Source organism: Poromitra crassiceps (genome assembly GCF_964638095.1).
Source record: "Poromitra crassiceps genome assembly, chromosome: 10".
NCBI classification, from domain to species: domain Eukaryota; kingdom Metazoa; phylum Chordata; class Actinopteri; order Beryciformes; family Melamphaidae; genus Poromitra; species Poromitra crassiceps.
In genome coordinates, this window is record NC_139631.1 from 39317860 (window position 1) to 39332981 (window position 15122).

The 15122-nt window shown below is 47.9% G+C and overlaps 1 protein-coding gene and 1 pseudogene across 2 annotated transcripts in view; one reads left to right on the plus strand and one right to left on the minus strand.

Moving 5' to 3' along the window:
- LOC310784431 (max dimerization protein 1-like) overlaps positions 1-966 on the minus strand; it is a gene marked incomplete at its 5' end in the record, with an annotated part of 5611 nt that extends 4645 nt beyond the window's left edge. Inside the window, one exon of the mRNA XM_083645431.1 lies at positions 941-966. Coding sequence (XP_083501557.1) covers positions 941-966 — 26 coding nt within the window. The remainder of the gene's footprint in view (positions 1-940) is intronic.
- Positions 967-1092: 126 nt separating this feature from the next.
- Positions 1093-4989, plus strand: LOC310784432 (max dimerization protein 1-like; annotated as a pseudogene). Its single transcript has 4 exons — positions 1093-1097; positions 1621-1738; positions 2010-2167; positions 4754-4989. The product of its transcript is annotated as a max dimerization protein 1-like (transcript).
- The last annotated feature ends 10133 nt before the right edge of the window (positions 4990-15122 follow it).

Here is a 15122-nt window from a genome sequence, read left to right on the forward strand (position 1 = left end):
GAACAGTGAGCAGAAGATTCTTATTGGACAGATGATACTATAGGTCTGTTGATGAGTCCCAGAAGTTTCAAAACACAATCCCGAATTTGCATTGACAGTAGGGCTGTGAATCTTCACTGGCCTCACGATTCGATTCGATTATGATTCAGAGGGCTACGATTCGATTCGATTACGATTATCGATGCATCTCGATGCATCTTAAATCGATGCATCACTTTTTTCCGCAATACATGATTTTTTTTTTCTCACTTTATTTTTTCTCACTGTGTGGCTACTTTTAAAATAAAGTGCATTTAGAATTGCATTGTATTATGATCCATAATTAAAATAAACAACTGCATGTATTTCCATTATATTTTATTTTATTATTATTTTTATTTTTTATTTTTTTTTAATAATCGATTTTTGACATTTGTGAATCGATGCAGAATCGTGCACGTCCGCATCGCGATGCATCTTATAATCGGCTATTTTTGACACCCCTAATTGACAGGAGTGATGCCTTGTTAAACTCCCCCTGTCTTATTGGCTGTACTTTAGGGTTGTAACTAACTATTATTTTCATTATCGATTAATCTGGCAATTATTTTCTCGATTAGTCGTTTGGTCTATAAAATGTCACAAAATGGCGATCACTTTTTCCCCAAAGCCCAAGATGACGTCCTCACATGTCTTCTTTTGTCCTGACCAACAGTCCACAAGCCAAAGAGAATCAGTTTACCGTCATAGAAGACTAAAGAAACCAGAACACATTCACATCGAAGACGCTGGAATGAGATTAAAAAACATCTTAAAAATGTGTCTAAACGATCAATCGATTATAAAAAACTAGTTGGCGATTAATTAATTGTGTGTCGTTGGAGCCAGTGGCATGAATGATAACTAGTCTACCGTGTGATGAACTGGGTATGCAGGACGTCACTGACACATCTCTCCTCACTGTATGAAACATGTCTGATGATGCATTGTTTGAAGGAACCACTTAGCTTTTATCAGGCTATTATTTAGCTTTTATTAGGCTTTTTGTGTTTAATTGCATTGAGCCCAAATAATGACATGCTTGTTTTTTTCTGTGTGAAGAGGAGAAAGCAGATGCTGTATGACACGTTATCTCCTCTCTCTCTCTCTCCTCTCCCCCCTCTCTCTCTCTCTCTCTCTCTCTCTCTGTCTCTCTCTCTCTCTGTCTCTCTCTCTCTCTCTCTCCTCTCTCTCTCTGGTCTCTCTCTCCTCTCTCTCTCTCTCTCTTCTCTCTCTCCTCTGTCTCTCTCTCTCTCTCTCTCTCTCTGTCTCTCTCTCTCTCTCTCTCTCTCTCTCTCTCTCTCTCTCTCTCTGTCTCTCTCTCTCTCTCGCTCTCTCTCCCTCTCTCCTCTCTCTCTCTCTCTCTCTTCTCTCTCTCTCTCTCTGTCTCTCTCTCTCTCTCTCTCTGTGTGTCCCTCTCTCTCTCTCTCTCTCTCTCTCTATCCCCTCCCTCCCTCTCTCTCTCTCTCTCCTCTCTCTCTCTCTCTGTGTCTCTCTCTCTCTCTCTCTCTCTGTGTCTCTCTCTCTCTCTCTCTCTCTCTCTCTCTCTGTGTCTCTCTCTCTCTCTCTCTCTCCTGTGTGTCTCTCTCCCTCTCTGTACAGACGGGCACATTTACGGCTGTGTTTAGAGCGCTTGAAGTCCCTCGTTCCCTTGGGACCAGACGCCAACAGGCACACCACCCTCAGCCTGCTGATGAGGCCAGAGATCACATCAAGGTGTGTGTGTGTGTGTGTGTGTGTGTGTGTGTGTGTGTGTGTGTGTGTGTGGGTGTGTGTGGGTGTGTTGGTTGGTGTGTGTGTGTGTGTGTGTGGGGGGGGGGGGGTACTCAGCCTAATCAGTGTGAAGAGCGCTTAAGCGGATAAGTTCATACGTTCTTCTGACTGCGTGTCCTGGCGACTGACCTAAAATGTCCTCGAGGAGAAGCCACCACTGGAACACACACACACACAAGCTAAACCTCCCATGTTTTCCTGCCCCATTTCCTGCAGAGGTTGGAGGAGAGCGAGAGGAGATCGCAGCACTCTGTGGAGCAGCTACAACGGAGCAGAGACACCTGAGGAGGCGTCTGGAGCAGCTGGGGGTGGAGAGGGTCCGCATGGACAGCACCGGCTCCACCCTGTCCTCCGACAAGGTCCGACTCTGAACAGGGTGAGTTCCCGCACGCAGGCACTCTACACCCAGGGTGAGCCTGCACACACAGGCACTGTACACCCAGGGTGAGCCCTGCACGCAGGCACTCTACACCCAGGGTGAGCCCTCACACAGGCACTCTACACCCAGGGTGAGCCCTGCACACAGGCACTCTACACCCAGGGTGAGTCCTCACACACAGGCACTCTACACCCAGGTGAGCCCTGCACACACAGGCACTGTACACCCAGGGTGAGCCCTCACACACAGGCACTCTACACCCAGGGTGAGCCCTCACACAGGCACTCTACACCCAGGGTGAGTCCTCACACACAGGCACTCTACACCCAGGGTGAGCCCCTCACACACAGGCACTCTACACCCAGGGTGAGCCCTCACACAGGCACTCTACACCCAGGGTGAGCCCTGCACACAGGCACTCTACACCAGGGTGAGTCCTCACACACAGGCACTCTACACCCAGGGTGAGCCCTGCACACAGGCACTCTACACCCAGGGTGAGCCCTGCACACAGGCACTCTACACCCACAGGCACTCTACACCCAGGGTGAGCCCTCACACACAGGCACTGTACACCCAGGGTGAGCCCCTCACACATGGGCACTCTTCACCCAGGGTGAGTCCTCACACACAGGCACTGTACACCCAGGGTGAGTCCTCACACACAGGCACTGTACACCCAGGTGAGCCCTCACACAGGCACTGTACACCCAGGGTGAGCCTCACACAGGCACTGTACACCCAGGGTGAGCCCCTCACACATGGGCACTCTTCACCCAGGTGAGCCCTCACACACAGGCACTGTACAACCCAGGGTGAGCCCTCACACAGGCACTCTACACCCAGGGTGAGCCTGCACCACAGGCACTCTACACCCAGGGTGAGCCCTCACACAGGCACTCTACACCCAGGGTGAGCCCTGCACACAGGCACTCTACACCCAGGGTGAGCCTGCACGCAGGCACTCTACACCCAGGGTGAGCCCTGCACGCAGGCACTCTACACCCAGGGTGAGTCCTGCACACAGGCACTCTACACCCAGGGTGAGTCCTGCACACAGGCACTCTACACCCAGGGTGAGTCCTGCACACAGGCACTCTACCACCCAGGTGAGCCCTGCACACAGGCACTGTACACCCAGGTGAGCCCTGCACGCAGGCACTCTACACCCAGGGTGAGCCCTGCACACATTCACTCTACACCCAGGGTGAGCCCTGCACACAGGCACTCTACACCCAGGTGAGCCCTGCACACAGGCTATCTACACCCAGGGTGAGCTCTCACACACAGGCACTCTACACCCAGGGTGAGCCCTGCACACAGGCACTCTACACCCAGGGTGAGCCCTGCACACAGGCTATCTACACCCAGGGTGAGCCCTGCACACAGGCACTGTACACCCAGGGTGAGCCCTGCACACACAGGCACTCTACACCCAGGGTGAGCCCTCACACAGGCACTCTACACCCAGGGTGAGTCCTGCACACAGGCACTGTACACCCAGGGTGAGTCCTCACACAGGCACTCTACACCCAGGGTGAGCTCTCACACACAGGCACTCTACACCCAGGGTGAGCCCTGCACACACAGGCACTGTACACCCAGGGTGAGCCCTCACACAGGCACTCTACACCCAGGGGAGAATAAGCATGTTAAGATAGTGGACTGAGTGGGCAAATCACATGAAAACAAGGCAACAGTGAAAACTTTGTCACCCCATGAATGATGCATTTCCCCTGTAGGCCGATCAGATCATCTCTTTGTGCTGCTTTATTGTGTGGGACAGGAATAGGTCTCAGTGGACTGGCCCCTTTTTCAAATGGATTTATCGAATTCTTCACAGATTTCAAGAAAATCTAAAAGCAGCTTTGACGCTGTGCAGGGAAGCTCAGGGAAATCCAGAGGCGCTTGTCATGTGGTCCGTAGCCGTCTTCCTATAGATCACAATGTGCAACATAATCAGGAAAAAGCCTTGGGGGGTGGGGCCAACACTGTTTTTCTTCACTCAACTCAAAATCCAAAATGGTGTCCTGTAGGCAAAGTTGTAGAGCACGCATAGCTGGATATGCCCATTAAATAAATGACACGTCATTCGATTTTTTTTGCATCGTCAAAGACACCGAGATGACAAGATACGAGATGACTACTTTTTGTTTTTTAATTTGGACCTGAAATACCATAATAGTAATTATAATAATAATAATAGTTTTGTGGTACATGGTTATGTGCATTATTGATATGGACTGGGGACAGAGTAAGGCCAAAACCGATTTCAATATTTCCGTTCGTCTTCATCAGGCGAATTGAGCGTAAATATAGCAGACTCGTGTGTGCCGTGGTGAAACTGAAATAACCTCCTCAAAGTCAACATTAGCAGAGATTTGCTGGCGTTGGCATAATGGGCCTCTGTACTGAAACCATCACTGGCGTGAACCAAAGACAGAACCTGCAGTTCACCTACAGAACCTGCAGTTCTGTCTTTGGTTCTGTCCGTTCTCCCTGCCTCCTGGCACTAGTTTGTCACAGTAGATTCCGAGCTGGGAGGGTTGTAATCTGAGTGTGTCCCCCCCTGTGTGCCAGCAGAAGACGTGGACGTGGACGTGGACGTTGACGTGGACGTGGACGTGGACGTGGACGTGGAGGGGACAGACTACCTGCTGGGGGACCTGGAGTGGAGCAGCAGCAGCGCCAGCGGGGACTCAGGGGACGAGCGGGGCAGCCTGCGCAGCAGCTGCAGCGACGAGGGCTACTCCAGCGCCAGCCTGCGCCGCCTGCAGGACACTCAGGAGAAGGCCAAGCAGCTGGGCTGCAGCCTATAAACAGCACTGACCCCCAACGTCCCATCCCCATATCGCATCACTACTTCCTGATCCCCCCCCCGCCCAGTCTAAAGCAGACTCCTCCCCCCCCCCCCCCCCCAGTCTAAAGCAGACTCCTCCCCCCCCGCCCAGTCTAAAGCAGACTCCTCCCCCCTCCCACCACCACCACCAGGACTGACCAAGTCTGAGGCCTTCCCTCCAGCCGGGGCCTCCGCTCACTTCCTGTCCCCCGCCGACACTCTCCCATTCAAACCGCAACACCTCCGAGACACACGCCCACATCAGGCCCCGCCCCCTCAGCACAGTCACACGGATGCAAATGAATCACCTTTAGGTGACGGTCACCTTTTTAATCCCAAAAGAGAGAGGACACCTGAGAGAAGGCTTTCTGTGTGCTTTTGTGTCTGTCACCTTTTTCCACCGTCCAACAATTTGCATCCCTGAGTCAGTCTGTAGGCGTCGACCGCTCTGCTCCGCACCAATCAAACGAGCGGGATTTAGGAGACAACCCCCCCCCCCCCCCCCCCCTTACGTGTCCAACCAGCCCCCCCCCACCCTCCCCCTCCTCCTCCCACTCTCCGTCCATCGAAACACAACTTTCAGCCAGAGAATGTTACCACACTATACCCCACTGCCTCTTTTTCTATGCCTCAACAGCCACGGGAAGCACTTAAGAGATGTCATCCCTACTACACACACGCACACAGACACACACACACACGCACACAGACACACACACACACACGCACACACACACACACACACACACACACACACACACACACACACACATACAGACACATGCGTGCATGTACACACACACACACACACACACACCTCCATCTCCATGAGACAGAATCTTCCCAAGGCGGTGACACAGACATGGGGCGTTTTGAGTTGTCTTCTTGTCCTGCTCACACTCAGATTGTCTTCTTAAAGCCAAACTGTCTCGTCCTTTTTTCAAACGCCGTCTCGTCAAACATCGAGGCCCCGACTAACGGCTACGTTGCAGTAACGCCGTCCCACGAAATCGTCACTTGACCAGATAAAGCCCCGCCTCCAATGTGTTTTGTCATTTTGAACATATGTCCGGGTACATATATTCTGCTTCTGAGTCATGCCCCCTGACGATGTGGATTAGTCACACTGTTCGCCAAATATCTTTTTGACAAATAAGTTCATTTTGTTCTGAAAGTTGCTATGCGGTGATGTACGACTCGATGGAACGCTATAGTGGTCGCGCGTAATGACAATTCGATTCGGACCGAGGATCGAGCTGGCACGTTTTAGCTAGCTAGCTTGTTAGCTACGTTAGCTAAGCCTGCTGGCTGTAACCGTGTTGGCGGGGCTCAAAACGAGTGACCCCAAACACTCGATCGTTAAGCATTTTTGAGTCACGCTCTTTCCAATAAGCCCATCGGGTTTGAAATCCGTCGGCTGGTTGTTGCAATAACGCGGCTATGTTCCTCGCAGCTAAGCTATGTACCTCGCAGCTACGCTATGTTCCTCACAGCTAAGCTATGTTCCTCGCAGCTAAGCTATGTTCGCTATGTACCTCGCAGCTACGCTATGTTCCTCGCAGCTAAGCTATGTTCCTCGCAGCTAAGCTATGGAGGAACAGCTAAGCTATGGAGGAACAGCTAAGCTATGTTCCTCGCAGCTAAGCTATGGAGGAACAGCTAAGCTATGGAGGAACAGCTAAGCTATGTTCCTCACAGCTAAGCTATGGAGGAACAGCGTTTGCGGGCGTATCACAGAATCAGATGACGTGTGACTCAGCAGGCGCTCAGAGAACGTTCCAAATAGAACAAGTGTTAAACGGGTAAACACACTGAGTGGAGGGGGGGTTTTAAGTGTGTTGGAGGAAACTCAACTCAAGTCGACTGCTTTGAAGCGTCGGGGCCCGGCAGCAATACGTCCCTTAGTAAGCCAGGCTTGGCGGGTGGAAACGTTCAAGCGAACAGCTAACGTTAGCTGTAAGCTAACGTACAGACGTACGGCTAACGGCTGTACGTCTTAAGTCCACACCTGCCATCCTAAAAGACAAAAAGAAAAAAGAAAAAAACTTGTGCAGCATGAGATTGTGAACGGGGTTTTGGGTGTGTGAGTGGGGGGGTGGGGGGGGGGGAGGGTTATGGGTGGGTGTTTTTCTGCCTCTCTCTGATGACGGTGGCGTTTTGACATCTTTTTATCATATGTGTGTGTGTGTGTGTGTGTGTGTCGTCAGTGGCGTCCGAGCCGGGGCGATGACAGGATTCGGGGGTCAGGGGAAACGCGCCGCCATGTTTGGCGAGGAGGGGCTGGTGCGTGTGGAGAGGCGGAGTTTCCCCGCCCCGCCCCGCTCGCTCGCTAGCTGCTTTGGCGACAAAGGGAAAGAAGCTGATCTGCTGAGAGCAGTGGAGAGACTGGAACACATTCCGCTATGTGGAGAGGAGAGGCAGGTGAGACTATGTGGAGAGGAGAGGCAGGTGAGACGGAGCTGGCCATTATTTTTGGGGAGCGGAGGTCCCCAAAACGTGCCTGTCACGATATATAATACCAAGTTCTACAGCTTTGACTTTTCGGGTGGGAACGCGCCAAGTCGTCTTAACGCCTGTTCCACACCTGAAAAGCATCTAAATGTTTGACTACAAATTCTCTCTCCTTTGCCTTGCCTTCATAGCTATTCATTGTTTCAGCAAAAAAAATGTATGCGTTTTTATGTAAATATTTTACAGAAAGATCTCTATCGTATATTAAAAAAAAAGGTATTTATTAGATATAATATACTGAATATATAGATGAATATATATATATATATATAATATATATTTAATTAGTCATAGCTTATGTTCTTGTGAGGTTTATTGAAAGTTTCCTATGTGTCGTTTGTTTGCACAACCTAGTCCATCCATAGCTTTTTAGAGCCATCTGTTGTGCCTGCAGGCTTATGTGTCTGTTCTATTTGGCACGGTGCTCCTAGAGAAGATCTGTTCTCTTTGTGGTTGATTCTGATGTTTTAGGTGTTTTGTTTTTTGAAAAGCCATCCTCCCCATTCACGGGAGAAGAATAACAGAAGAAAAAACAATATAATTTCAAAAAATATGAATTGAGAAAAGTGAAAAGGGGCTGGCGTGGGGCTTTGGTGCTGGGTTTCTCTGGCAGTGTGCGACGCTGCGTCGCTCGCTCGCTAGTGCCGAAGAACTTTGCGCAAAATGGCCGCTCCGCCCCCGCGAGATTGTTTTTAAGCCGCGTCGTTTTGTCGGAAATCGTCGGCACCACCACCACCACCCGAGCGGGCCGGAGGACCGCAGTGTTTTTGAATGTAGATGTCCTCGGCCCCGCGTCGTAGCAGCACAGTGCCAAAGCGACCTCTCTCGCTCCGACGTCGCACTCCAGTCTTTGTTAAAGCATGAAGGATGGTACACCAAAAAAAGTTAAAAATGAAAGAAAACTCTGAAAAATAGGTATAGGATTGTTGAGTGTTTCCGTGTGGAATGCTGCCTTTCTGTGTCAAAGTCACACCTTTTCCAATGGAGAGGAACTCTGTAGCTGTGCTAGAAAAGGGGGGGGGGGGTGTTTACTGAAAATGGGGTGCGAGTGGGCAGGTGTGTGTGCACCGGAATGCCATCTGTCAATGCGCGAGTGTGTGTATGTGTATGTGTGTGCGCGCGCGTCACTGTCTTCAGAGAGATTTTTCTTGTCGGGGTGGTTAGAGGGTGGGTGGTTTTAAAACACAAAACGAAAAAGGAAAAAAAACACACAATTTGTACATCGGCAATGTTTTTGTTGTTTTATGTTCATTTGTTCACTAGTAAAAAAAAAAAAAAAAAGTGCAAAAAAAAAATCCACTTTGAAAGAGGTTCTGTGTTATCCCCAGAGTTAGTGTCTGTCTGTCTGTCTGTCTGTGGGAGTTGACAGTTATCTCTCTCCATCCACCGCCTGTTGTCTGTGTCTTCCTCCAATCTGCGTGTGTGAATGTGACTCCCTCCACACGCTGTATTGGCAACCATGGTGCAGGGGGGGCGTGCAGGCCAGAGTGTGTGTGTGTCAATGATCACAATGCAGCTATTGCTCTGCCCACCCCCCACCCCCAAAATCCCCCTCCTCCCCTTTCTCTTTGTACCCCCTCACCCCTTCTTTACAAAGACCCCTGGTGCTTTCAACGTCTGCCTTTTGAAAATACAAAAAGCAGATGTGGAACCTCTGAAAGAACACGCCCCGCAGTCAGCCCAGTTTAAGCTACAGATTTCAGCACGGGGGGGGGGGGGGGGGGTCCTCACCTCCGTGTGTCTGTTTTGTTTTTTGTTTTCGCATTTGTTCCTCGGTACAAAGTGGCTGATGCCTTAAACGGACGCGCATCACAACATGTCCAGACGTTAACGGAGGTGCGTTATTATGTACGAGTGTGTGCGTTGTTATTATTACGTATATGGACACGCATCACAAAGGTCATTCCTGTTCATAGTGACGGTCTCAGGCATGGTGCTCTCCTGCATTACACACAGCACACACACACACACACACACACACGGTGTCACGGCCCCGCCCACACACATCGTCGCCTACACTGCCTTTCGCCTCCGAAAGGTGGACGTCTGTGTGTGGAACAAGAACTATGAAGGTGGGACGTTTTGTGCACTTCCTTTTTAGAGTCGGAGAATTTGGAAACTTGACTTGGGGGGAAAAAGACGTCACTTGAAATGTGCAAAACCCTTTTGAACATGAACAACGTGCAGCAGCAATTTCTATTTGCCAGTGATATGAAAGGAATAAAACCTTTGAAACCCTTGTTTACCTACCTACCACCTTGTCCTTGTGTTTCTTTGTGCTTTTATTGTCGCCGTGTCGAATAATAATACTTGAATGCAGTGGTGTATAAAGTAGGTACAGATATCTTCCCAGTAAAAGACTTTGGTAAAAGTCAAAGTCACTCATTAGAATAGTACTTGAGTAAAAGTCTTAAAGTAGCTGATATGTTCTGTACTTAAGTATCAAAAGTGTTTTTTGATATTAAATGTAGTTAAGTATTGAAAGTAAAAGTACAAAAGCAAGCAAAACACATGCCTGGGCTTGAGCAGAAGTCTATTTCTTCTTGAGTTTTATAGTGGTTGGCAAACAATGTTATGTTGCGATACAGCCACCAACTGGAATGGTGTTCGTGATTAATGTAACTTGCAAACTAGGAGCACTGATTCGCCACACCTGACTGCTTGCAGACTACCCAATTTCTTCTGATTTGACTTTGTAACTAAGATGCTCGAGGGAAATGTAGTGGAGTAAAAGTACATATAAATTTTATTTTGGAAATGTAGTGGAGTAAAGGTGAAAGTTGACAGAAATATAAATACTCCAAATAAAGTACAGATACTCGAAAAATATAAGTAAGTGCTGTACTGAAGTATTAACAGTGTTGGGAAAGTTACTTTCAAAATGTAATATATTACTAGTTACTTTCATTGTAAAGTAATATGTTGCTTTATAATATTACTGTCTGTGCAGAGTAACCTGTTACGTATTACACTACTTTTGCACCAAAATAACAGCAGTAGCAGAATGACATCACCACCCTGGAACCATCCCGAAAAATAATTTCAACTGTCTTGAAGTCAGTCATCCAAAATTCTAAATGTTATCCTTTTCCTTTGTTATTGTCATCTGTAGTGGTTATTTGCATAACAAACAAACAATTTGTTAGGAAATGATTGTACAGTATATTCATTTAAATATGTGCTTTGGGGATGGGGGGGGGTAGCCTAGGTAAACCCAGCCCCCACGTGACCTGCTCTCTCAGTTCCCAGTCACTAGAGAACAGGTCTGAGAGCAGGTCACGTGGGGGATGGGTTTACCCAGGCTAGGGGGGGGGGGGGGGGGGACTCAATTTGTAACTTGTTTTACTTGACAAAGTTACTGGTATAATATTACTGAAATCCTATTAGTAATAAGTTATATTACTGAGTTACTGCTAAAAGTAATATATTACATGTAATATGTTACTTTTGTAATGAGTTACCCCAAACACTGAGTATTAATACTTCCTTACGTTACACCACTGATTTGATGCGAAGAACAATTGAAGGCTTTTACACAGGCAACCAGCCAACCCCCTTCTTTCCCATCATGAAGCTGTTATAGAAGCTTGAATAGGTTAATGGTTCATTGCCAGGCAGATAAAAATAAAGCCTGCCTGGAGGCTTGATGCCAGGCAGCCATCTTAAGCGTGTTTTCACAGTCCTCTGCTGGCCAAATCCCAGGTTTGTATGATCACAGCCATTCACAAAGCCAGGGAGGGAGGAGAAGAGAGAGGGAGGGGGGAGGGGCATCTTGAAAAGCTTCCTCGCATCCCTTCTGGAGCCGTCATCCCTGCTGAGGGGGGAGGGAGGGGTGGTGGTGTTTTACCTCCAGGACTGTTTCACCAGAATGTAAAGCCTGGGCCTGAGGGGGCTGTGCTGTTTAATTAGTGAGAGGTATAGATCGACATCAAATAGATCTAGTACCCATTTTAAATGAAGGACCTCCTTGCTCAACCCCAAAGCTACCTGCACCACAATGACTATAGAGCGATCTGTAGATCTATCTCAGGCTGATATTGCCTTTTGATGGAAAAAAGCATACATCCACCAATCATGATGGCCCACCTCTGATATGATGGATATGATGCAGTTTGATTGGTTCTATAGTAGGATGGATTGTACGATCTATATGACAATGGTTGTCTTATGGAACTGAACGTGGGGTCCGGCGGGACCACCAGGGGTCCTCGAGGGGGTTCGACAATGCAGGTCCGTGGCCCTGATGTGTACTAAATGAGGGTCCTCGAGAATGAATGGTGTATGGGGGAAGCACTTAATCTCATTCCAACGCTACGTTTAGGTCAGGTTGCACATTATGTGGATTTGAATTGGGATTGTAGGTATCGCCCTCCAAAACCCCGTGTTGGTCAAAGCCAAGTGTCCAGGGTCCAGGGTCTATGCCTGTGTGCAGCCTGTGCAGTGTGGAGGTCATGGGATGTGGTGGGGGAGGTGTGACAGGGTGAATGAAGGCTGTGCAGGAGAAGCTGGACAGAGGCTCAGCACAACGGGGCGCACAGGACACACACGGCCTCTGCATGACTGAGTGGAGCAGCATGCTCACTATGCACCTGCTGCATTTCACCTCATGTCCTTTTCCACTGCCTCAGACCCACTGCAGCTCGTCCTACTGCCAACTCACAATGACTTCCCTCAAATGTTTAGGCCTTAACTACAATGTTTGGTCCTAGTTTAGGCCTTGACTAAAATGTTTAGTCCTAGTTTAGGCCTTGACTAAAATGTTTAGCCCTAGTTTAGGACTTGACTAAAATGTTTAGTCCTAGTTTAGGCCTTGACTAAAATGTTTAGTCCTAGTTTAGGCCTTGACTAAAATGTTTAGTCCTAGTTTAGGCCTTGACTAAAATGTTTAGTCCTAGTTTAGGCCTTGACTAAAATGTTTAGTCCTAGCTTAGGCCTTGACTAAAATGTTTAGTCCTAGTTTAGGCCTTGACTGAAAGGTTTGGTCCTAGTTTAGGCCTTGACTAAAATGTTTAGTCCTAGTTTAGGCCTTGACTGAAAGGTTTGTTATTATCAGTGTAGTAGTAGTAGTAGCAGTAGGACATCACTGATGACCACTGCGTGTCGCAGCCTCACCTGCTCTATGACATCGTAATTAGGGGAATCACCTAATTAAAAAAGCTGGCTCCGTCAGGTCACCTGCACAGCCCAGAGGCGGAATACATCGTCTCCGTCTGGTTCCTCCCGATTCTACCTACTTATACTCCCATCACTTATATAGCCTCACACTGATGACATCATCACTGATGACCTCATCACTGAACTATAGCCTCAGCCTTTGGCCAATCAGCCTTAGGGCAATTAGGGCAATTCATCTGGCCTAATTAAAAAATCCGGCTCCATCAGGTCACCCGCAAGGGTGCCCTTTACACACTCTGAAGGTTTCAGCCCGATCACATGTAAAACGGCATAGCTGTGGCCGAACACAGAACTTGAAACAAACAAACACTGCCCACATACTCAATCTTATATAGCCTATAGATAGATACAGTCCTGCTTACCCTTATTATGAATGGAGAGTTAATGTCTAAATCCTATTCCAGAGGCTTTTCCACCCAGAGAGTAAACTTGTAGGTGAATGTTGCCTGTGGCCATGGCCATGGTGCATGATCAGCTTCACACACGGTATGTATTATGCTATACATTTATGTGTTTACATGCTGTGTGTGAAGCTGCTTAATTGATCTCCTCTGCTCCCCATACCTCAGGCTGAACACCTGCAGACAATCGGCTGATTGCTGGGCCTGCAGGTATTTAAGCTGGCTTGCTGCTGGGACACAGGTAGTCTACATCCTGAATCCAGCCCAGCAGCACCTGCAGTTGGTTTGTTACTTTGTTGCCCATTTCTTTCCTGTATTAGGTCCTGGCACAATAGGTGCCAGGCTTTATTGTTTTAGTTTAACCTGGCAGTTTTGGTAGTTGTTTTTTCGTTCTTGGTTTTAGTTTAGTTAATCTAAATTATTCTTTGAACATTTTTCAATTGTTAGTTTAAGGAGAGGGGCTGGCTTCGACGGCCCTATATGGGCCAGCCCAGACCCCTCGCCCTTTTGTTTATTTTGGCCAAACTGTCAGGTTATTTTGTTTTATGGTTTTGGGCCTCTTTTATTAGATAATTTGGGGGGAAAAGGAAATAAAAAACCCTATTTTGATTCTTGTGTGGTGCCCTTTATGTTGTGGTTTCCACGTGAGCCTTATTTTCTGTTATATGTGTGGAGGCCGTAACAGTGAAACACTCAATTATTCTGTTTATGCAGAGGATTGTTTTTTCACGAGCTGTTGAATCTAGATTTAATTCCAGAAGTGTCAGTTAATTGGTATAAGGTTTATACGCCTTCAGTTGGTCGGAGCTAACTGTAAAGCAGTTTGGATGACACGCTGTAGGTTGCCCGCTGAATGAAACAGGAGATAGATACTGCAATGCAGCTCAGCCTGAGCCAAGCAGAAGCTCCTGTATTGACATAAGGTACCTGCTGCTGCTCTGTGTGTGTGTGTGTGTGTGTGTGTGTGTGTGTGTGTGTACAAAAGAGGAGCTATTGACTGGGTCGTGCAAGTCGTGTGTGTCTGTGTTGCGTGTGTGTTGGTTTGTGTGTTTACATTGTAGGTGTATGACAGGACTGCTGTCCCACCCTGCGCCGACCTCTCCTCTCCTCCTGTCAGCTGTTAGATGAGTCAAATCCAGCAGCTTATCCAAGCCCAGTTGACTATGACCTTCGTGTCCACGTCACGTGCGTGGACGCACACTCGCTCGCACCCAGCAGGCACGCACACAGACATGTCAGTCACATGCAGGCGACACACCCACGAGACACACACCCAAGCAAGCAACACAATCTAACAGGCGTGTGTCGTGGCAACACACAACAGGAAAACACACACCTCCCCTTGCCCAGAGTCATGCATGAGGATGATGATGATGATGATGATGAAGGTCACAAACAGTCACAGTATAGTATGAAGTGGTACAGCTGCTTTACATAATGTTAGAACACGGCTCTCTCGAATACTCGATTCTGATTGGTCAATCAACAATATTCACCGGTCATTATTTCTTGACAACCGACCGCTGCTCTGCCACACCTGGATTAATCAGTTGATAAGAGCCTTTTGTCAGGAAACACTACTAATTAGGCCAACCAGTTGCAGCTGTGGTGTCTTGTGTGCCAATTACGACTGAAACCGCTTTGTCGTTGAAAACGCTATTAAAAAACCTATTAATTATTTTTGTCAGATTATTGAATTATTTAGTTGTAGGCCGTGTTCTAAGCGGGATAATGTATAGTGAGCCGGTGATTACTGGAAATAATGACCTTCAGGTGAATGATTAAGCCCTCCGCTGCGCGTCGGGCTCAATCATTCACCTGTCGGTCATTATTTCGCCAGTAATCACCGGCTCACAATACATTATCCCTTACTTAATGGTTGCATGTCTGTTGACTTTTTTTTAAGTTGATAGTAATCTTAATGATTAATCATGTAGATGAAATAGGATCAGTATAATAATAATAACAATAATAATGATAATAATAATAATAAACAACTAATATTATTCCCACAATAGTAATACTA